The sequence below is a fragment of the Lepidochelys kempii genome, chromosome 26, assembly GCF_965140285.1.
Source record: "Lepidochelys kempii isolate rLepKem1 chromosome 26, rLepKem1.hap1, whole genome shotgun sequence".
Classification (NCBI taxonomy): Eukaryota; Metazoa; Chordata; order Testudines; family Cheloniidae; genus Lepidochelys; species Lepidochelys kempii.
Genome location: NC_136405.1, coordinates 6762315 through 6786895, shown reverse-complemented (window position 1 = coordinate 6786895; position 24581 = coordinate 6762315). Strand labels below are relative to the sequence as shown.

At 41.7% G+C, this 24581-nt stretch overlaps 1 protein-coding gene across 7 annotated transcripts in view; it reads left to right on the top strand.

Moving 5' to 3' along the window:
• ENTPD4 (ectonucleoside triphosphate diphosphohydrolase 4) overlaps nt 1–24581 on the top strand; it is a 53885-nt gene that overhangs the window by 27219 nt on the left and 2085 nt on the right. For 5 of the 7 annotated variants that reach the window (XM_073324956.2, XM_073324954.2, XM_073324953.2 and 2 more), the window contains 11 exons: nt 11034–11144; nt 11626–11752; nt 13456–13650; nt 15235–15440; nt 17273–17423; nt 17518–17621; nt 19305–19364; nt 19683–19837; nt 21529–21695; nt 23209–23533; nt 24033–24118. In XM_073324956.2, coding sequence (XP_073181057.1) covers nt 11745–11752; nt 13456–13650; nt 15235–15440; nt 17273–17423; nt 17518–17621; nt 19305–19364; nt 19683–19837; nt 21529–21695; nt 23209–23533; nt 24033–24118 — 1457 coding nt within the window. In that variant the 5' untranslated portion in view covers nt 11034–11144; nt 11626–11744. Of the gene's footprint in view, nt 1–8993; nt 9083–11033; nt 11145–11625; nt 11753–13455; nt 13651–15234; nt 15441–17272; nt 17424–17517; nt 17622–19304; nt 19365–19682; nt 19838–21528; nt 21696–23208; nt 23534–24032; nt 24119–24581 lie in introns of those variants that run through there. The other 2 variants (XM_073324957.2, XM_073324960.2) reach the window with 2 other exon arrangements.

Genomic DNA, 24581 nt, shown 5'->3' with positions numbered 1-24581 from the left:
TGCTGGAAATGGCCCACCTTGCTTATCACTACAAAAGGTTTTCTTCGCCCCCTCTCCCCCCCGGCTCTCCTGCTGGTAATAGCTCATCTTAAGTGATCACTCTCCTTACAGTGTGTATGATAACACCTATTTTTTCATGTTCTGTGTGTATATAAATCTCCTCACTGTATTTTCCACTGAATGCATCCCATGAAGTGAGCTGTAGCTCACAAAAGGTTATGCTCAGATAAATTGGTTAGTCTCTAAGGTGCCACAAGTACTCCTTTTCTTTTAGTCCAGGAATGAAAACACCCACATCTTTTCCCCAAACCCACAATACAGTAAAAGACACAAATCCTGAAACAACAGTGAATTGAAAAGGAAACAAATCACAGTAACGAAATGAAGTTGTACTTTGTACGGAGGGAGAGTCAGTATGGACGGAAAGGCTAAGGAAGGAATGAGTAGGTATATGACAAGATCAATGCAGAAAGTTTGGTATTAGACCCAGTTAATCAAGAGCTCTGGGGTGGGTTTGTGTTTTACTTTCAGGTTTTTTTGGTTCACGTATCACCTATTGTCATAAAGAGTTGACAACAAATGAGCTTCCTTATAATAAACAAAATGGAACCAAAATAAAATTAAATTGTTTAAAGAGTAAAAGTCAGGGGAAAAAACAAATCTGTAACTGAAAGAAAATAATTGTCAAATATTTAGATGAAAAGCCTTAATGTATGCCTGTAAAGGTTACTGGTCTCATTTTAAATAGCATAGCAGATGAGGACCAATGAGCGATCATTATTATTAATAATTATCTGTATTATGTTAACAGGTAGCACTTTCTTTCAAATGCTTGGATGGCTCAGGAAAACGAAAATGGATTTTTACCAAATTTTCCTCCCACAAAATATACATTTTCAGGTTGAAAAAAGGAATGCTAATTTGTAGGATTAATTATTATATATTAATTAGTATTGCTATCATTATTCCTAATAATATGTCTTTACTGATTTAAAAACAAAGATACAAACTTAAGCATTAAATAGCAACTACATGACAAGAAAATCCTCCCACCACTCTACACCTCCTTACCAATCCCATCTTCCTTTCCCTATCACATCTGAATCATGAGAAATTCAACACAGATCTATGTACCTATCTCAAGGAAAAACCAATGGTTCTTCTCATAGCTCTGGACAGGATATATTTCCCAGCAGTGATTAATGCAGCCACTTTAAAGCTTCTCTGCCACTTAGTGGTTACAAAAAGCATTACTTTCTTTCTCTGCACTGTGCTGAGATCGGCTCTGTTTGCATACAGAGTTTGTACAGGGATGATGGTAATCTCAGTTCTAGTCAGGAGCAGAGCTGTGTCACTCTTTCCAAGAAATATTTAATGTAAGAATTCCCCCCGCATAATTCTGACAAAATGCTGATGCCCCGATGGCTCTTTGAAGGGAATAAATCCCCATCTGTCAAAATATTTACCTCCGGGTTAAACTAAAAATGTCTAAATCCAGTTGACAACATTCCATTTCACAGTGCAGATACTTGGGACAGATGTTCACATTTGAATGGAAAAGAGAAGCTTAGCCTGTGGCTTCTATTCCTGGATGAAACTGACTCTGTGTGAGCTGTGGCAAGTCACTCCAGCTCTCGGAGCCTTAGTTTTCCCCTTGCAAGTGGGGATAACAACACCTGCCTATGTCACAAGTAGGTCATGTAGGCCAAAATTCTCAACATTGAGCACCTACATCCATGTTAAGGCGATGGACAGGGACCCAGGCCACCTGGGTTCTATTCCTGGTTCCGCCGCTGATCTTCTGTGTGATGTTGGACAAGTCACTTCACTCCTCTGTGTCCTCTCTCAACCTTTGTCTGTCTTGCCTATTTCGTTTGCAAATTCTTCGGAGCAGGCACCGTCTTTTACTATGTGTCTGTGCGGCAGCTAGCACAATGACTCCCCGAGCTTGGGTAGGACATCTAGGCACTGCAAATAATAATAAATAATAATAATAATTAATCCAAGTGGTCTCATTTTATTTACAGACAAGCTGGGCATCTGCAGCGCTCATTCCAGTCACCCAGGTCCAAATTCTGTTTCCACTTACACTGATGTAAATTCCCAATGGCATCAGGAAGTTACACCCAATTTACATGAGAGAAAGAGCAGGGTTTGGCCTTTACTGTGTAACATGAGATGGGCCACAACTGAAAGATTTTGTTCACAATCCCCTGAACTGTGGTCTGGAGAAAAAAATGAATCCTAGAGCCAAACTAGGTCAGGTTTTGATTTTGTGAAACTGAAAGCTGATGGCTGACGGCTTGCAAAACTAATTGTTTCTTATTGAGAAGAAAGAAAACCGGGACCCGTCACCCGAAGTCCTCCCCTACTCTGGCAGTCGTGATAAATTGGAACCTAGACCCTTTTTGGTTTCGAGCATGGGGTTTGCAAAATTAAAACATGATTGATGAGGTTTCGCACAACCAAAATTCAGACTCCTGGGCCCATCCCTGAATTTAGTCTGTTTATTTCGAACTGCACAGTAACAAACAGAGAAGGGTTGAGGGCAGAATTAGACTACTGAAATGGTTTAAAGGGGCAAGTGAACTTGGACATTTCCTCTCTACCTTTGTTCCAGCAAATATCATCAGAAAGTCACTAGTGTCTGTTTTGTAGCTGTGTTAGCAGATTAATTCATCATGGCATAACACTAGGGGCTGGAATGAAACACAAGTTCTTAGCAGACAGACAAGGCCCCTGGGAGAGCTGGGAATAGGACCACCTATACTACCAGAGATCACTAACAGTAACACTTTAGCTAGGTAAACATTCCTGCTGAATCATGTGTCTTTCCTACCAGCATGGATCAGAGAAGAGAAAACCTTATGAGGCTGTTACCTAGTTAGCCCCAGATCTTGTTTTCCTATCTGCACAGCAAGGGTTAGGAATAGAATTCACCTTTCTTAGTGTAAATCAAGATTTGGTTAGGGAGGATGGGGCTAGAGAACTTGTCACTGAGGCGAGAGTTGGGAGAGGACAAGAAGATAGCCCCTTCCCCAAGTTTATCTGCCACGGTTGGGAATTGGACTAGGCCAGAAGACAATGGAGGACATGTGTGCGCTCATGGAGAGGAGGTTGCTGGTGTAACATCCTGGCAAAGTTTGTGTCACCCTCCCTTCTAGTGGCTCTTCCACTAGAGGATAATAGTTTACTACTACTACTACCACCATCAAGTGGTACTCCTTTAGCTCAGATGGTCGTGTTCAGTGCTGTAGTGCGGAAGCTCCTCAGTGCAAACCCTGCTGCTCAACCATATGGAGGGTCACTGTGTGGCCCATGTGCAAACCCAGCCCTGACTGTGGTTTGACTCTTTCACATAAACAAGGCTGGTGGTAGAGGAGAAAATGGCAAAACAGCTAACAAAAAGAAACACGGAGTGATGCTGAGGTTGTGACACAGCCGTATATACGGTGGTTCCTTCTTTAATGTGTCCTAAACTCAGGGCCTCATGTTACCACCATTGCCGAATACATACAAGCTCTTAAGAATATTGTGGGTGCTGAATCTGCATTGAAAAGACATTTTCCAGGTGACCGATTGGAAGGAATTTCAGAATCTAATTTTAACAAAGCAGTTCATACGTGCTAAATCCTTGCTGTGAGGTATCACCTGACAAAACCATCTATCAGCTCAACGTTGCTTGGCACCCCGTGCTGAATACATACTTGCAACACATTAGTGGGCAACACTGCCTTATGTATGAAGGATGTAGAGCCCAGCAGCAGCACAGGAGCATGTGGCTCTGTCCCACTTCAAGTAGCAAATTTGAGGGAGATGAGCTTCAGCCTTTGGAAAGTTCTTTGCAACCACATGGCTTCATACAGGTTATCCCTTCTCTCATACAGAGCCTTGGCTAAAGAGCTGCTGTTGCTCCATAGCAAATGGCCTAGCTACACCATAATTTTAAAGATGGCTATTTAGAAACAAGAGAAGGTGTTCAACCTCTAGGTCTTTGGTTCAATTCCGGACTCTGTCAGTAGCATCCTAAAATTGTTAGCATCTGATGGTTGTTCAGTGGTCTGTCTGAATTGGCGGGTCTCATTCTAGTACGCACTGGGTAGGTCTCTCTCTCTAAGTATATTTACATAGTCCTTCTTGTGGGCAGTCATACCAGAGATACCAAGGATAGCAGGCCATGAAGAGAGTCTTTTCTTTTTATCTATAAAAGATACGTAGTGTGAGCATTTTCTGCCCTGTTTTGAATGAGATACATTATGATCTTTACCTGCTATAAACTGTATCTAAGTGGCATCTTTATAATTGTTCTTTATTGGTATTACAATAGCACCTAGAGATCTCAGCCCAGAGCAATTGTGTGCTGCACAGACACACAATCCCTGCCCTGAACGGCATAAATCTAAATACACAAGATGGACAAAGGGCTGGAGGGGAAACAGAGGCACAGATGGTAAAATCACTTCCCCAAGGTTACACGATGAGTTTTATGGCAGAGATGAAAATAAAACTGTCTTCTCCTAGTCCAGTGCCCTGTCCAGTAGATAACACTGTCTCTCTGGTTTTATATATCAATTTTTCGTACCCATCTTCACCAGCCAGCATTGCCTTTCAGTCTGCAGGTGACCCTGTTGGGGAAGACTGTGCACATTGGTAAGGCAGCATGAATTTGTGAATAGCAAACAACTGGGAAACAAACTGTAAGATGTGGGATACTGTGCCTTTAAGAAATAAATAATGGCCTCCAACGCTGAGCGAGGAGAAGTGAGAACTCTTCATATTAATTGACCAAGTGCCGGAGGAGATTTGCCAAAGTGTCTCTGATGGGGCAAAAGTGCCAGGATGTCATGTTTAGAGACACCACAGAAAAAACAGAGGGAGGTTACTGTGTCAATCTCTTGCCCAGCAAAGATGGAAAAGCAGCTGAGTATACAACCCCGCCCCAGGCAGTCATGCAAATGGGTAAGAATGGAAACAGTGTTTGACTGAAAACATGATACGCGCACATGTCAAGGAAACTTTCACTGCCCCGAAACTGTCAGCACTGGCATGTTTTATGTTGATTGTAAATTTAAAACATATTTAGCAGATTAATAATGCCTTTCTGTAGTGCCTTCCACCTGAGGATCTCAAAGAACATTAATTAAACCTCACAAATTCCTTCAGACGTAAGCAAGGGATATTTAGGGATCCACCATTGAAATGTAGCCACCTCTGGAATAGAACATGATGGCTGTTTAACACAGTACAGTAGCACTCTCCACAATATGTTAATGCAAGAAGTGAAGAAGCCCTTATCGATCTGAAATTGTCGAGTGAATTTAGGTTGGCATTTGTCTCGGATTAAATTGCAAACTCTTCAGAGCAGAGACTGTCTTTTGTGTTCTGTTTGTATAGTGCCTAGCACAGTGGTGTCCTAAACTATGATTTGGGCCTCTAGGCATTCCTACAATAGCATAAATAAAATAATAATAATAATTAGTAGCAGGGTTAATATTCAAACACATACCGAAAGTGCACTGGGACCTTGAACCTGGCTGGATTTTGGTTTCGAATTTAAATGGGTTTCTACCAGCGTGCAGGAGGATGAAATTGGGCTGATGCCCCAGCCCATTATAGAACCATCTGTATAGATGTAGTATAGATGCCAGTGCACTGTCTACACTAGAGCTTCTACTGCTGATACCACTGGAAGGTATAAAAAGAAATCTAGTGTAGATCCATCTTTTGTGAAAGATTCAATTCCACATGGCCTCCAATGAGGGCTGAAAAAGCTCCTACTGCAGTTCTCTGATCTTCCAATGAGTCCTTCAGCAGAAACAGGGAAGATGAGACTTGATATTCCTGCTATTTAAAGTAAAAAAAATGAACCAACTAAACCCATAAATCAACTTGTTTCAACTCGTTTAAATAAAGTTCAAGCTAAAATGGTTCCCAGTCCTGAGTGGCCAGTTTTGTAGACAGGACCAAATAATGGCCTCAATCCCATCAACGTTTATACAAGTGAATTTACTTAGCAGAGAACCGAGATATTTTTGCATGATATATAACCACTGAGTCAGATTACTCATGTACTTAAACTTAAGCCTGGGGGTGCCTGTCAGATTGGGACCCAGATGAGAACAGTGTTTAAATAATTTTGTAAACTAGACAGAACTATTGTTGACATGTATAATCCCTACCGGGATTTATATTTTATATTGTAAATGTTCACATTACCCAAAGCCTTGTTTCCCACAAAGATTGACCTCAAGTCACTTCTTATCAAAATAAGACAAACAGCATCTCCACTTAGACACATTTTAAATGTTATGCAAAAATCTTTTAGCTCTCTTCTAATTAGCAGGCTCCCCAACCTAAATTACTGGCTGGAAGATCCATTGGCATTACCAGTAAATAGATGTGAAGAAAAACAGACACACTTTATCAGATACATTCCAGTCTGGGGTGTGAACTTTATGCTATTATCAACTCAGACATAGGTGATGGGTCCAGTGTTAATGGAAAGACTTACTAAAAAGCCTGTTGATCCAGGTAGAGTGGCTGAATCATAGAAGTGTAGGACTGGAAGGGACCTCAAGAGGTCATCTAGTCCAGTCCCTTGCACTCACAGCAGGAGTATGTAATAAGTAGACCATTCCTGACAATAAGATTAAGGAGACACTACAGTGGCAATTTTCAGAGAAGCAGCCGTGTTAGTCTGTATCCGCAAAAAGAACAGGAGTACTTGTGGCACCTTAGAGACTAACAAATGTATTTGAACATAAGCTTTCGTGAGCTACAGCTCACTTCATCAGATGCATGCAGTGGAAAATACAGTGGGGAGATTTTATATACACAGAGAACATGAAACAACGGGTGCTACTATACACAATGTAATGAGAGTGATCAGGTAAGGTGAGCTATTACCAGCAGGAGAGAAAAAAACCAAACACCTTTTGTAGTGATAATCAAGGTGGGCCATTTCCAGCAGTTGACAAGAACGTGTGAGGAATGGGGGGAGGTGGGGGGGGGCGGGGCGCGGGGGATAAACATGGGGAAATAGTTTTACTTTGTGTAATGACACATCCACTCCCAGTCTTTATTCAAGCCCAATGTAATGGTGTTCAGTTTGCAAATTAATTCCAATTCAACAGTCTCTCGTTGGAGTCTGTTTTTGAAGTTTTTTTGTTGAAGAATTGCAACTTTTAGGTCTGTAATCGAGTGTCCAGAGAGATTAAAGTCTTTCAGTGTTCTGTTTCTTGGTTCCATTTTAATGATCTGTTGGACTGTGGAATACAATTGAGCTGCATGTCAAATTGTTTAATGTTTATATCCAAGGATGGATTTGCAGATAAAGACCAATACCAAGTGCTCATAAAGACTAAGCAATAAAACTTCTTAAAGTGCATTTGTGAGGACAATGCCTTTGTTAAGATCGCATGTGGATTTGTGATGGAAAGGTGCTCCAGTCTGTTAGTCAACATGCGGAAATAAAACAATCTATAGGCAAAGCATTCCAAAGTGTGAGCTGAATCTTGCAAACACATCTCCACAAAAACAATTCCCATGTGGAAGTGTTTGTAGGATCAGGCCCAAAGCAGGCAGGATGAAATCCTGGCCCCACTAATGTCAACAGCAAAACTCTCATTGACTTCAAAGGGGGGAGGATTTTACCTGCAGTGTTCTTCGAAGTGCACAGTGCCCTCACTGTGCACAGTTGCAGGATCAGGCCTTCAGTGTGCAATGTTTTTATAAGTGCAGTGCCACGAGCCTGCAACATTTGAGGAGTCTCATGTGATATTTGATGTTTTTTCTTAAAGTCCCAGTTCCTGGACTAGAGTGATTATGTGAAAATCTCAGCTTTCTTTTAAAAACACCATTAGATGTCTAGGCCCTGGGGCTGTACAGAAAAGCTTGAAAATGTGATCCAAGTACCAGAATCCAAAAGGTAAATAAAAAGAAGCCCAGTTTTAAAAAATCTTATGATTTTAAAACCAATCCCGTGATTTTTTTGGGTCCCGAGACTGATGATTTTTAAACATGTGGGGTTACCAGTACTGTATGTGTGCAGTGCCCTAGGTGTGAAGTTACAGGATGATTCCTAAGCATCTAGAGTGTTGTAAGTAGTGCCAAAGATTTCAGATATAAATACAGTAGTGGTCTGTTAATCCACATAGGGCTGGAAGAACCTTTAGTATCTGTGCCGCAAAATTGCATTTAAAAAGGGGCTGTGTTCATTGTTAATTTTAATTCTGATGGAAATCTGCAATGGTTCAATACTCTGGAAAGCTAAATAAATAAACGTTGGGGAGGTCAATGAGCAGCCCCCGCTGGCCCAGCATGAACCCCACGTGAGGGACAGTTAAATAGCCACTTAATTATTTGCCTGGATCCCTTACACAGCAGCTGCCCTGCCGTAACTAAGCCCCCACTATACCTGACCCTAGCCATGCCCCCAGCCCACTCCTAGCCAGGCTCCCATCATGCTTTACCTTAGCCAGGCTCCCAGCTGACACCTAGCTCCCATGATGCTTTGCTTTAGCCAGACTCCCATGATGCTTTACCTTAGCCAGGCTCCCAGCTGACACCTAGCTCCCATGATGCTTTGCTTTAGCCAGACTCCCATGATGCTTTACCTTAGCCAGGCTCCCAGCTGACACCTAGCTCCCATGATGCTTTGCTTTAGCCAGACTCCCATGATGCTTTACCTTAGCCAGGCTCCCAGCTGACACCTAGCTCCCATGATGCTTTGCTTTAGCCAGACTCCCATGATGCTTTACCTTAGCCAGGCTCCCAGCTCACGCCTATCTCCCATGATGCTTTGCCTTAGCCAGACTCCCATCATGCCTTGTTGCCCTACCCCAGCCCCCATCTCAGCCCCGCCCCAGCCTCTAGCCACGCCCCCCTGGCCTACGCAGACCAATCCTTAGCCCAGCCCATTGCCCTTCGCTCCCCTCCCCTTAGCTTCTCGTGGGCTTCCCGCGTGAAGGCCGGCGTGCTTCCGTCACGTCCGGCGTGCGGGACCCGGAAGTGGGAATGGTTGAGGTGTCGCGACGCGCCGCGGCGGTGCCGGGGCTGAGCCAAGCCGGAGCGAGACCAGCGGGTAGGAGCAGGGTCGGGGCTGATGGGGTGGGCGTCGGGGGAGGAGTCGCCTCGTTTTCCTCCCCACCGGAGCATCGGGCGGGGAGGGGCTGGGGGCCGGACGCCTGGGTTCCTTCCATCCCCTGGCTTGGGAAAGCAATGGGACGAAGGGGGGCTGGGACTCCTGGGTCTGTTCTCGGTTCGGTGGGGGCGGGGAGAGACTGGGAAGCCGGACTCCTGGGTTCCATCCCTTGGATGGGGACTCCTGGGTTCTGTTTTTGGCCCTCGAAGGGGAGGGGGAGAGAGAGACTGGGAGGCCGGACTCCTGGGTTCTGGTTCTGGTTCTAGAAGGGGGGGCCTGGGAGGCCGGACTCCTGGGTTCTATTCTGGGGTGGGGGGGGGCTGGAACTCCTGAACATCCAGTTCTAGGATGGGGTAAGCGGGTTACAGCAGGCGGGAACTAGAAGTGTGGCTTCCAGGGTTCTCTTTCTGAGTCTAGGAGGGGAGTGAGGTCCTAGGGAACTAGGGCAGGGGGGGCACTGGGAGCTAAGACTGCTGGGATCTGCCCTGATTCTGCTGTGTGGCTCACTATGTGGCCAACCTGGGGCCAGTCACTTCCCCGCTCTGTGATGGAATGAGTGAAGGTTATAATTGTGGTTTGTGGAAAATGTTGGGGTTGGAAAGGTTTATATAAGAGTTTGGCGTTATTATCCTATTGCTTTGGGTCGGTCTACACTGCCAGTGAAGTCGATGTAACTTACCTCGCTCAGGGATGTGGAAAGGACACTCTTGCGGAGGTGGAGTCATTATGCTGACGGGAGAGCACTTTCCTGTCAGCATAGCACGTCTTCACCACATGTGCTACAGAGAAGCAGCTGCATTGGTGTAGTGTAGACGTGCCCTAAGCAGTAGTAATGTTCCTGAGCTGCTGTCCTAACCTTGCTAATCAAACCATACGCTGCACTGTGACCCTATAGGTTGCACCTGTTACTTTCCTTTAAACAAACCCTCTCTGAATACAGAATTTAAATTCTGTCATCTGGGTCAGTAAAGTTTATCTGCCTCCCGTTGCTAAAGGCCACGCAGACCTTGAAATATTGATCTTTCCAGGCTTCTATAGTATTGAAGGACACCGTTTTACTGACTGCAGCACTAACAGAGGATTGGCTGTTTTTCTAACCTAACTCTCAAAATGTCTTGTAGCATCTTTGTTGTACAGCGTATCTGCTAGAATAATTAAGGCTGGCTGGTATGTCATTTTGTAAATGAGACTTTGAAAACACTCTCATATTCACGGCAATGATAGGGTTGTTGCATTTGCTATGTGGATTTTTGAGCTGAGGGAGAAAATGCGTCTGGTGATCCAGGTCTCACAATGTCTTTCAAAAAGAGTTTTTCCTTACTCCACTGAGTTTGTGAACCAGAGTGCTTTTTTAACCTGTAATCTGGATTTACAGAATTGTTGATTGAGAGGACGGTTCGAGTAAAAGTGGGCACGTGTGACTATAAATAAGAATCGTACATCCAAAATTATTTTGAAATAGTAACTTTTTACTTATTTAATAAAGGAACATTGCCAATATGAAACCTAGACAAGCTTAAAAAATATAAAGCAGAAGAAATCAAAAGTAGTTCTGGGTATTACATATGCCTGATAGTTTCCATGGCAATTTGTGGTTTCAGAATTATATTTACATGGTTTTAATGTTTCTCTCCATTGTTATTGTTTGAAGCCCACACAGACATGAAATTGACTATAGGAAAGGTGCTGTCACATGGGAAAGTAAACTGAAAAAAAGGTGTATTTTTTCTTTCCCTCAGTTGTAAATGCTGTTTTTAACAATGGTAGATAAAAATCACATATCAGAATTTTTTGTAAACTGGTAGGTTTCCTCTATTGAAATATGTTAATGCTGGTGTGGATCAAATTCCAATTTAATTATTCAGATTTTTTCCTTAAATTCTCCCTGCAGTTCCAACTTGATTCACTGTTCTTCAGCACTACCCGTCCTGAGCTTTTTATATGGTGTTGCTGTGCACTGCTACAGCTGCTGTTCCATCTCATTGGTGGCTGCATTTCAGTGGTAAGTGATCCATGCATATAATTCATACAGTATATATTTAGGGCTTCAATTTCACAGTGTGATGTGTATGGGTGTACCCATGCATCCATATGGGATCCCATCAACCAACTGTGCAGATCCTGTTTCGGTATTGGGGCCTGTGTTTGTAAAGTGCTTTGGGATTAATTGGAAAGAAATGCTTTATTTAAGAATATTAATGAAATGTAGTCTGGATTTATTGCTTTTTGTGTTTGAAATGTTGAAAATCCTCCGGAAGAATACAGTTGGAATGATTTATATTTTGGGGGCTGCCATCCCTGTTGGTGATTTACGAGAGCTAAAGATAAACTCCTCAAAATGAGCTTCTCTACCAGATATGCTGCAAGGAATATATAAAACTAATCCTAATAAGTGTTTGACTTCATTCAGGCTCCTGAATTACAGGATTGGGGCCTTACTGAGAACATCACTTTTTAATTTAACTAAAATCTGTGTTATACAGGAATAGAAGAACGATGGCTCTGGGGAGGATCCATGTGCCTTATAAATCTGGAATGTCTGGATGATACTAGAACACAAGCTACTTTGCCTGACTGCCTGCCCTGATCAGAATATCCCAACATGGGAAGGTGAGACACTCAAACTAATCCTCAATATCAAACAGCTAGAGTTGCAGGATGGTGAATACAGGGCTGCAATCCTAGAAATCTTGAACTCCAATCCCAGCTCTGAGGTTTGAGTGCCTCTAAATCTGGGCATCCACTCAATCTCTTTTTTCCCATAGTTCTATAATGGCGACAATACCACCCACCTCACAGGGACATTGAGGATTAGTTGGTTAGTTATTTGGAAATTGTTCTGAAAATGAAAAGTGACGAATCTTGGATCACATTTCTGCTGAACATGATAATGCAAAGCTAAGAATAAATGCAGAACAGAGGTGTTAGAATTATAAAGCACTTTCACTGTAACACCATCCTCCAGAGCACAACAGATTGAGTGCCATGAAACAATGGTATTAAAGGAAAGTAAGTACAGTGGCATTTAATATAGCTCCATTAAAATGCAAATTAAGCTAGATCATATTGCCTTTATATAAATCCATGATACGCTCACATCTTGAATACTGTGTGCGGATGTGGTTGCCCCATCTCAAAAAAGCTTTATTGGAATTGGAATAGGGCAAACGGCCGCCATATGAGGAGAGATTAATAAGACTGGGATTTTTCAGCTTGGAAAAAAGACAACGAAGAGGAGATATGATAGAGGTCTATAAAATCATGACTGGTGTGGAGAAAGTAAATATGGAAGCGTTATTTACTCCTTCTCATAACACAAGAACTAGGGGTCACCAAAATGTATTAATAGGCAGCAGGTTTAAAACAAACAAAAGGAAGTATTTTTTCACACAATGCACGGTCAACGTGTGGAACTGCTTGCCAGAGGCTGTTGTGAAGGCCAAGACTATAACAGGGTTCAAAAAAGAACTAGGTACGTTCATGGAGGATAGATCCATCAATGGCTATTAGCCAGGATGGGCAGGAATGGTGTCCCTAGCCTCTTTGTTTGCCAGAAGCTGGGAACAGGCAACGGGATGGATCGCTTGATGATTACCTGTTCTGTTCGTTCCCTCTGGGGCACCTGGCATTGGCCACTGTTGGAAAAGAGGACACTGGGCTAGATGGACCTTTGGTCTGACAAAGTATGGCCGTTCTTATCAGAAAGGGTTTTAACAGTTTTATACTCAAAACTCATTCTGATATGTTTGTGCTAATGAGCCTTATGAAAGAAGCTTTTGTTGTGCAGCTTTTAAAACTTGTTGTGCATGGATTCTGAAGCAGAAATTAAGAGCTTAAAGTTTGTGGTGTGGAATAGAATGCTGCATGTGTCAAACACTTGCCTAAGCTCATGTACTGTCATAGTGCTGAAGTATTTGGGTTTCCAGCTTGTTTGCATTTTACAAAGGCAAAACCTCTGTTAACGCTGGATGTCATTGAAACATAAGCAAAACCTGAGTAGGAGGCCTATGCAACGTTAAGATTTTGGTAGTTAAAGATCTGTTTGACTGAAATTGTAGGATGCATGTTCCGACAGAAAGGTGTTTGTTGGCTGTTAAACTTGTGATGATGATTCTTCGAGCATTCAGGGTGTAATCTTGATCCCACTGAGTTCAGTATAATTTTATTAGGAACAGGAGCAGGTCCTTTGTATGTACCTTTAAAGTTGGAAGTTCATTTAAGTATTTGTTCAAATTCTTAGCCAGTTTTGGGAAGGCTTAGCTCCCTGCCTTTAGGATGCATTTCAAATAGTCTGTCTCCTTTATGAATTTCAGGATCAGCATCTCCTGTTTGTTTCCTGCTTCCTGGCACTTCAGCATCTCCCCAGTGGGGTGTCCTCGTATACTGAACACCACTTTGCGACAAATTATTGTCATTGGTATACTTGCTGCTGCCGGCTCCTTGCTTTATTATTCCCTTGTCATCCGGAATAAATATGGGCGTTTGTACAGGGATAAAAAGTTTCACAGGTGAGGACTAATATAATGTTCAGGACAGGAAATGAACATAACTCAGGTGTTCCATGTTGATCACTTCAAACAGTTGAACCAGCGAGTCGCGATTGGGTCTCCTGATGTGTACGAAGCAGCATGGAAAAATAAATTGACTGAAAGCCTTTTATGTAAGATGCTACTCACTGAAATCAGTCTTGGAGGAATCCTTTCCTCTCTCCAAACCTTGTATATTACTTTTGGAGTAATTTCACACTTATTGTTTTTTGTATTTTGAAGGCAAAGGCGTAAACTCCTAAACAAGCTTGCAAGTGAGGTCTGAACTTTTTTGTTAAATCCTATATCCTTTTGGCACTCTTCTCTTGAGCTTGTTGGACAACTGTATATGTTTATCTCTCTCTCTTACATATACAGTGGATGCCACTTAATAACAATCAGGATATTAACAACTTCCAGGTAATAGCAGTGTTTTGCCAGGAACCGATCCTGTCCCACTGCCTTTAATGTAAATGGGATTTGGATATTGGCAACAGGCATGCGACTTATTGACAACTTTTTGATATGGCATCCCTGGCTGCAGTCCCACAAACCTGCCTGCAGCTGGAAGGGGAGCTGCAGGGGCTTTCCACAGAGGTCAGGAGCGCTGGGGGCCCGAGAGGATGCACAGTACTTGTCTGTCCTCTCCAGGCTGTGCCCTGCCCTGGTACCGGGAACCTAGGCTCGGCATGTCCCAGTGCTTCCTTCGTTGGCTGCAAATTTGCAGGACAGCAGCCAGGAAGGAAGCGCAGGAACGTACCAAGCCCCAGCTTCAGGAAGGTTTGCAGGGATGCAGCAAAGGAAGGAAGCACTCGGACATGCCTTCCCTGGCTGCAGTCTTACAACCCTCCCCGTTGCTGTCCTGTCCGCAGCCTCCCCTCCCAACCATAGGCAGATTTGCAGGGCTGCAGGGAGACATCGTGCATGTCGCAGTGCTTCCTCCCGGAGTTGCAGCTCTGCACATCTATCTTTTGCTTATTGACAACCTTCAGATAATAGCAACTCTTTGCTGGCAACAGAGAGGTTGCTAATAAGGGGAATCGACTGTATGTGAATGTCTATATGTTGCATAATTGTATTTTAAATTTTTTCTCTCATGTTTCTCTTTAGATGTACCTCTCCTCACTTAAAATTGCTTTTAGTTTATTAACCATTAATCTTTCCAATAATTTAGGATGTTTGATTTGTCCTTATCTCCACATATAAAAGCTGGAAGGAGAAGTACTGTGTAGTAGATAACATTTCCGACGGGGAGTCAGAAACTCCTGGCTTCCACTTCCAGCTCTGCCACCAACAACTGTATGATTTTGGGCAGACGTTTCTCTTCCCTGTGCTTCATGTTGTCCCTGTGCAAAATGACGATAATGCTTACAAATCTCATAATGTATGGTGTGCCTTAAGGTCTATTTAATAAAAAAAACAAACAAAAAAAAACCCAACCACTTTTCCCTTCTATTAAAGACCCTCACAATTTTTTTTAGTCTGGTATATCAAATCACACTTATAATACACATGCATATAAACAAAACCTTATTCCCAATAGACTTTAGCCGCTTTTTCTTCTAGATACCTTGCTCGAGTGACTGACACTGAAGCTACAGATACCAGCAATCCCAATCTGAACTATGGCATCGTGGTAGACTGTGGCAGCAGCGGGTCTAGGATCTTTGTGTATTGTTGGCCAAGACACAATGGCAACCCACATGATCTGTTGGACATCAAACAAATGAGGGACAAAAACAGAAAACCAGTGGTTATGAAAATTAAACCAGGTATGAAAAACCCTAATGTTTAGAAAAAAATGACTGAACAGCTGATTATCTAACCCAAAACAATATTCAAGATTCATATTAAAATCCCAAGGCTTCATTTTTCTGAAGAGAGCTGACTTCTTTTTTAATTCTGGAGTCTCGTAGCTACAACTGGTCTCTAGGCATATTTGAATAATTAGATGTATTTCATAAACAGCCTTTTATAAGGGCCTCCGAGTAATAAATAGAACAGTGTTACAATTTCTTGAAAATTATCTTAATTGTAAAACCATCTGAAAATTAAGCTAGTTGAAATGTCATAATGTAGCTTGCTCTCGTCTCCAATCATAAAAATAATCATGCTAGGTTGGTAGAGAAAATAAGGCTTCAAAACCAAAAACTGTTTCCTGCTGCCTGAAAGGTCAGTTGGAATACAAACAACCAACCTATGTCCATCTTTTAAAATATCTTAGATGCAAGTATAAATTAAGGAGTAATAAATCATATTTAGGCATATCAGTAAAGCAATTCTTGCCACAGATTATTTAAAATTGCTTCATATCAAATTATATATTAATGACTGGATTGCAGTGGCTTCCCAAAGGACTATGAAATGGACAACTACATTATTGTAGTCCTCCATTGACTTCATCTGTGTTTTGGTTTGAAAGGTGATTTATTCAGCTTTACAGTTTGTTACAATGCTGCCAATGTGGAGGTAGGAGGTACCTATAAGCATCACAGGTTGAGCTGTCAGTTAAATAACCAGTTCTGCTCAGTTAGAATCAGTTTTGATTCTGTTATTTTGGCAAACAAGTAGTGGGTGTGTGTGTGTTTGTTTTTAAATGTTTCAGAGACAAATTCAAAGAAGTGATAATGGGCTGAACTATAGATTGTGGCCATTGTTTATTGGTTAGAATAGGAGTCAGACCTGAGTTATCTTCTCACGTCTGCAGTTAACTCACTAGGTGACCTTAAGTCATTTAACTTCTGTACAGAAGTTACCTCCGTTTTTCAGAGCGGGAAATACTTCTCTCTCACGGTTTATAAGGTTTACTATTTGTAAAATGCTGTAAGGTCTTAGGTTAAATGCAAAGTTATTTTTAATTCATAAATGGAATCTGTCTCAAATTTGAAAGTAAACAATTGGGTAACTTAGTGGAACAACGTATTTGAATAATTAAAAACTGACTGTTTGGGAACTTTTAAAATAAGAGTTTAAGCAATCTCCTTTTGAAGTCCAATCCATGTCTTCCTGTTGCATAGTTCTCATGCCATTGTGTGAAAATATCTGTGTATGCTGACCATGGAAATGCTGCTGGTGACAGCATAGCAAGCACTATTCTGATCACAATGAGGATTGGGCCAAAGTCTGTGCTGAGCATTTAAGAGTTATATTAATCTTAACCTAAAAACCACAATGAACTGAAACATCTAGAAATGGGAGCAGGGTGAGGTAAACTGCATTTCAGAACTTTAGAACTTCACTAAGCTATATTGATAGAGCCAAAAAGAAATTACCATGAATTGTTATGAGGGTTATATATAGCATAGATACTTTAATAGTATTTTGTACTTGGTTTGTGCCTTGCATTGACTGTTAGCTGGAAAGTTATTAGTAGAGCAAGTCTTCTTTAGTTTTTAAGTAATTCCCTTACACACATTAACTGATTGTGAGCCCCTTTCTTACAAAACTGGTTAGCGGTTGCAAATAGCTAATTTTATGTAAAAATAATTACTTTAAATCTTCAAAGCCTATGAGGTTAAAAAAAAAAGCAAGTTTGATGCTTTTATGTGAAAGAAACTTTTACTTTACACTTGGCATTTCCTCATTCATCTATCTGTTTCTCTAGGCATTTCAGAGTTTGCTAGCTCTCCTGAAAGAGTCAGTGATTATATTTCTCCACTTCTGAACTTTGCTGCAGAACACGTGCCCCGTGCAAAACACAAAGAAACTCCTCTCTATATCCTCTGTACTGCAGGGATGAGAATCCTGCCTGAGAGGTGAATAGGTACCTTATTTCTTTCAATATTTAGTTTAAAGATTTTAGTGCTTTGAGTAGTTTAACCGTTGTTCAAAATGTTGGTAATTTTGCAGCCAGCAGAAGGCAATACTAGAAGATCTGCTCACTGATATTCCTGTGCATTTTGATTTTCTGTTTTCGGACTCTCATGCAGAAGTTATTTCAGGGAAACAGGAAGGTAAGTTAATGCTGTAGAAGAAAAGAGTTTTAACATATTTTTGTTCCTTTCCAGTCCCGTTTTGTTAAATTCTTGTTGTTTCTGGCTTGTCCAAATGCTTGGTAAGTTAAGAGTTCTTATGTCTCAACAGCAACTGTTTTGCATCCTGGTCAAAAGCAAAAAATGCCCAATAATTTATGAAAAATGTCATCTAAAATCAGGAGAAATAACAAATGCCTCCTTATTTAGCTGTCAGGCCATATGTGTCCATTTTCTCTTATTTCTGACATCAGCCAGTCCAATATAATAGGATTCCAAGGAAGGTTGTGGAATCCCCATCATTGGCAATTTTTAAGAACAGATTGGACAAACACTTGTCAGGGATGATCTAGGTTTTCTTGGTCTTGCCTCAGTGCAGGGGGCTGTACTAGATGACCTCACAAAATCCCTTCCAGCCCTGTATTTCTGATTGTATGAAAAAAGTAGTCTTTTTAGAAACATATATGCTCACTGTAGAGGAAGAATAGTTGGCTATGACTGGCTTATAGATAAGGCTCTGTGGTTGTCACAGATTCCTTGGCTTTTTCCATGACTTCTGCAGTGGCTGCTGGTGTGCCTGGTCAGGGGCCTCCTGAGCAGCTGACGAAGCCCCTGGGCCCGTCGCACAGGCTGCTGCTGGGGCAGTCTCGCCCCCCTGCTCCCCAGCAGCTGGCGTTTGGGTGGGGGTGGGGGCGGCTCAGGGCTGGGGATTGGCATGCGGGGAAGTGCTTATGTAGGGCAGGTTCCCTGGAAGGGCGAGAGGAACTCTTCTCCCTCAGCTCCTAGCGATACGTACTGCCTCTGCCGGCAGGCACCACCCCCACAGTTCCCATTTGGCGCGGTTCCCAGACAATGGGAGCTGCAGAACCGGGGCTTAGGGCACAGCGGAGGCAGCACGAGGCGCTTAGGAGCTGAGTAGGGAGCACCCGCGGGGCCCCCCAGAGCTGTCTTGCTGAGTCAATATTCCCCTCTTCCCACTCCCCACCCCCCCAACTTTTAGTCAGGCTTATATAGTAAAAGTCAGGACAGGTCATGGCCCATGAATTTTTGTTTACTGACCAGTTTAGAGTAGCAGCTGTGTTAGTCTATATTCGCAAAAAGAAAAGGAGTACTTGTGGCACCATAGAGACTAACAAATTTATTTGAGCCTAAGCTTTTGTGAGCTATAGCTTACTTCATCGGATGCATTCGATGAAGTGAGCTGTAGTTCACAAAAGCTTAGGCTCAAATAAATTTGTTAGTCTCTTAGGTGCCACAAGTACTCCTTTTCTTTTTGTTTACTGCCCATGACCTGTCCTTGACTTCTATTAAAAATACCCATGACTGCAATGTAGCATTACTTATAGATGACAAGATCTTCCCGTTTTATTCTGATATTTTGTTTTTACTTAAAAACTTGCCTTAAAGAATGACTGAACTACTGAATGATTAAACTAATGAACTTTATGAGAATTGTTTGAGTATTTTAGGTGACAAAAACTGTTAAATTTTGAAGTAATGCTTATAAAAAGTTTCAGTGTCTAACACAGTTGACATACAATGTGTTAACAAATGAAATGAACATAAAGATAAGTGAGGGAGATTAAACTGTAATAGATTTTTAAAAAGCTACCAGATGGTCTAACATTTTTTACAATCTTGCTGCTTTTTTTTAAATGCTTCTAGGAGTGTATGCGTGGATTGGCATCAACTTTGTTTTGGGACGATTTGAACATATTGATGATGGCAAGTATATTAATTATATTTTAGAAGGAACTTCCTGTATATTATCAACACATGGGGGTGGAAGTGAAGTGCCAGATAACTATTTTTTAATGAGTGTCTTCAAATAGGCATATTGGAGCATACCAGTCACGCACTGTGCAAAGAGCAATATCTAAATTTCACCGGACTAGTCCAGTGATTCATGTTCAATATTAAATTTTGTAATTAACAACACAGCAGTTCAATGGAAGGTGCTCTTTCTCTTTGAGTTTGATACTGCTTCAGATCCCATCACAAATGTATTTCTCAGAATTGCCAGCTATCCATTTTGTGTTCCAGAGGATGAGGCAGTAGTAGAGGTGCATATCCCTACCAGTGAGAACAAAGAAGCCATCATTCGTAAGAGGACAGTGGGTATTCTCGACATGGGTGGTGTGTCGACCCAGATAGCATATGAAGTCCCTAAAACTGTAAGCTTTGCCTCTTCACAGCAGGTTATTATCTGTACATTTTTTCTGTTTTTAACCCATATCCATTGGTTTTTGTTTCATTACATCACATCCCAACACCAGGCAAGAGAAGATGTGACCACGAGTCCCTCATCAGCTAAGCAATTCATTTGTGTTTTGTTCATTTGAAAAAAATAAGTTGATAAAGCATGGTGGAAAGTTCGTTTGTACAAGTATTTAACTTTCTTAATTGGATTTTTCTAAGCAGACTTGTACTTAAGAGTTTTCATGCTAAAAGTAGTGTAATTCCCGCATAAAAAGGGAGCTGTATTTATTTGTCATGTAATTTCCCTTGATAAACTTGAACGTGAGAAAATGATCAAAGTAACAGGTCACTGTATTAAACAAAATGTGCTATGTGCACTACACAATATATGTGCTGTGAAAGAGACGAGAACTAACTTTGTTTCTAAATTTCAAATGGAACCATATGACTTATTTTAATCTCAAAAGTATGTATTGATTTTTAGGGCAAATCCTGAAGTCTTGAATAAGGCAAACTCCCATGGACTTCCTGGTGAATTTGCCAGAGGAGAGACTGTATAAGAAACACAGGCTTTGACCAACAATACATGATTAAAACGAAACAATTTTTATTTAAGCAGTCTGTAAAATTGCATTTTTTCCTCATTCTGAACAATTGTATTAGCAAGCTCTGCCTCTTCAGATAGAGGGCAGAATTGTCCTCTTTCCTCAAAAGATCTACTGCAATATTCTTCCCCTTCTTCCTACACACATCTTTGGGATATGCCCATATATAGGAAGAGGATACTGGAGTGGAAATCTAATTGGAGAAGTCTTTGAAAACTTAGAATTCAATACCAATGTTAATGGGGGATCATCCTAATCTTTGAAATACATACCATCTGAGCTCCTTATTTTATTACAAGTCTTTGACAAAGCACTTATACTTTAAGTGTTTCAAAACTTGAACAGGGAGAGGAAACTGACTATTTGTACTATTAAAAAAAAAAAAATTGTCCTCTGAACTAAAGATGAATTTGATAGTTCGAGAGGTTGTAAAGAATTGTTTACCAGCATATCGTTTTATAAGGCACTATCTGAATTTGGGGTCAGATGTTAGATCTAAAGAGTTTTTGTGATGCCTTGGTCCTCCCTCTGCCCTCTTGACCAAGCAAATGTGTGTGAGCCTGCTACTGCAGATGCTGCAACCCCCACACACCATTACGCCCGTTCCCTTTGCACATTCTACTTGAAGGGCTTGTCTTCACTACCGGGGTAAATCAACTTAAGGTACGCTACTCTAGCTACGTGAATATCACTCTCTGGTCGACTTCCCGTACTCTTCTCGGAGAGTTGGAGTACCAGGGTCTACCGGAGAGCACTCTGCCATTGATTTAGCAGGTCTTTGCTAGACCCGCTAAATCGATCCCTGCTACCTCGATTGCAGCAGCATAGATCTCCCTGTAGTGAAGACCATCCCAAAGTGTCGGAACTGGTGTTTTCTCTGAAGTGCTTCAGAAATTTTGACAAGCAACTTTGGGACATGTCTTGAGGCAATCTGAGTGAGAGTGGCTGAATGCAGAGTCTCTGAGAACCGATCTGAGATGACACTTCAGTGCCTGTAGCACTCGAGTGTTCATAGGCTTGTTGTGACTAGCTTTGCTTTATATTGCAAAAGTATCTCTAATCTCCTGTCACTTCGGTGCTTGCAGGAGGAAGTAGCCAAAAACTTACTTGCAGAGTTCAATTTGGGCTGTGATGCTCATCAGACCGAGCACGTGTACAGAGTGTATGTAGCGACGTTCCTTGGTTTTGGTGGGAATGCAGCACGGCAGAGATACGAGGACAGTATATTTACCAACACAATGTTTAGAAACAGGTAATTTGCTGTGTGGCTGATTGCATATTATAAATGCTTAAACTGTCCTGAAAACCCAAGCAAAATGTAGACCTCCTAAATAGACACATGTAAAATTGTTGAGCAGTATACTGTCCCTCTTTAAATACTATTCCTACTCATTCCCTAACTTGAATACTCTGGAACCTTGATAGACTGAAATAGGTTTGTGACCCACAAATGGCAGAAGTATGATGTTCAGAGAATGGCTAGCTCAGCAGGACTCAAGTGCTTTAATGCTGCCGCATGGCTTTACTCTCAGGGCTACGGAACTGTCCTGCTGCAGGGAAGAAAGCGTGGACTGGGAGAACCACCTAAGCCTGCTTTCATGATCCAAAGTGTTTGGTGTTCCCAAGACCTGCCATTCCAGCAAATTATTTTGAAGCTCTGTTCTAGGAAACAGTCAATTTTTATACAAGTGCTGTAAATTACCATTGAGATTGCTGATGGAGGAATTATTCCTTCAGCCACAGGAGGGCCTGGGAGCATTTGAATTCGCCCATGTGAGGTGCTCGGGCTTCACTGAGCCAAGCAGTCTGTTCTAGCAGTATAGTTAACTGCAGGTACCAAATGTCTGACTGGATAAATAGAATAATTGTTTTCTTTTTTGGGGCTGAGGGAAAATTCTCTGACTCGCCCTCAAAACGGAAATCTCCTCCAGATCCCACACTGCATCAGCCTGGAGCAGTCATACTCAGACTGAAGCATGGGAGCCACAAGTAGTCCTTTAATGTGCCTCCTGCAGCTCTTTGCAGCACATGCTATTGAAACACGGTGTGATTTAATGATTAACCAATCAGGAGGCTTTTACTGTGTTGTTAACCAATTAAGTTATCAAGCTGCACTAAGTTATTAACTTCGCTTATTTTAGTTTGTGTGCACAGTGTCCACACGGGGGAGTTACAGCACAGCACCTTGCTGTTGACACCACCTTGATCCAAAATGTGGGGCACTGTCGACGGGGCCTTAGAATCCATTTTAGCTGCACTTCTACTTGTGTGTGTGTAGTTTTTTTTTTTTTTTTTTTGTACCAACTTCCAGTTACTGTTTTTATGAAACTTTTTTCTTTAATTATGCTAATTAAAGACTTTTGCATCAGTTAGCCAGGCTGTAACTGGAGTAGCGATGCAGCTGTTGTTTCTGGTAGCTTCAGCATTCTGAATAAAGCCTGCTCTGCACCGAGGCATTTTTAGATGCACTTCATGGAGTTATTGTAAAATCTTAACATAATACAAAAAATCTGCAGTGGCTTGAATTTTTGTTTCCTCTGTCTCCGGACCAAATGGCTTATAGCTCCGGTAGATCTAGCGCAGCGTGCCTGACTTAATGTACTCTGTATGATGGTTTCTGAATGCAAAAGTAGGTGCCAAAACTTGCTCCAGTCAGAATGACTTGGTCTTCATTCTATCTGTTTTGATGATGTAACTTTGTCCGAAATAAGATTTTGAGCGTACTGTACCTGCGATTGTTTCAACTGTGCTTAATTTTACGACAGACTTCTGGGTAAACAGACTGGTATGACTTCTGAGTCTCCCTACCTGGACCCTTGCCTGCCTCTAGAGGTTGAGGATGAAATCCGACAGAATGGACAGACACTGTACATGCGAGGGACTGGAGATTTTAATCTGTGTCGTGAAATTATTCAGCCTCTCATGAATAAGACCAATGAAACCCAGACCTCTTTAAACGGCATCTATCAGCCTGCAGTGCACTTCCAGAACAGCGAGTTTTATGGCTTCTCTGAGTTTTTCTACTGTACCGAAGATGTATTGCGTATGGGGGGAGACTACAGTGCTGCTAAATTTATTAAAGCTGCAAAGGTGAAGTATACTTGTGGTATAATCTTCCTAGTAATCCAAAACAGCGTCCACTTCTGAAACTGGGGCAATGAGGCTTTTCTTTTGGAATCCAAACTCCTTTTTCCTATATAACTGACAGTAGCTCATTGTCTGGCCTCATCGGGGTTTTCTCATGAGAACGATTCGCTACTACGTAATAGTAGAGGGATTCTAGGATGAGCAAGATTGTCTGGAGTTCAGCTCTCAAATTCTGGGCTGGAACTGTAGAAAACTCAGGCCGAACTCTTACACTTGAAAAATGTAACTACAGTCTCTTTATCTGTCATGCAGCAGATGTGCTTCAAATCATATAAAAGGAGACCAGAACACAAACCAACTGTGACCCACTAACTTTTTGCCAGCCTTCCCTTGACTTTTATTTTTAAATTCCATTTCATTGTTTATAAAGCTGCTTATCCATTGGCATCACATATTTTCCTTAATTTAGTATGTAAACAGAGCCTTTTTTTGTTTTGTTAAGGATTATTGTGCCACTAAGTGGTCTGTCCTGCAGGAACGGTTTGACCGTGGTCTTTATGCATCACATGCTGATCTTCATAGATTGAAGTGAGTATTCATGTTTGTACAGCAGAAATCATTCGTGCAGAGTTGCCAGAAGAGAAGCGTTATGCCCAAATGACTGATTTTAAAACATTGTTGTATGTGGCATAGGTGTAGCTGTGTCAGTCCCAGGATATTAGAGAGAGAAGGTGGGTCTCTCCCTTTTTAAAAAGGCATTGGAAATCTGAATGCAAGTTTGAAGATTCCCAGGCCAGAAAGGACCTATTGTGATCAGGTTGAGTGAAACTTAATTGCATCCGCTATAAGAGAGCTTGATCGTAAACCAGTGTTGCTCTTTAGTGATACAGCAATGCAACTCTTGGAGTATGGGAAACAATCTTGTAATGCATTTTTATTGCGATTTATAAAACTTTTTAATGAAATCTGAGGTATCTCCGTATGTCACTGATTGGCAGGACAGGTGTTACCTTGCCGTGTAGTTTCATGATTGGAGCAGGTGACTAGGAAT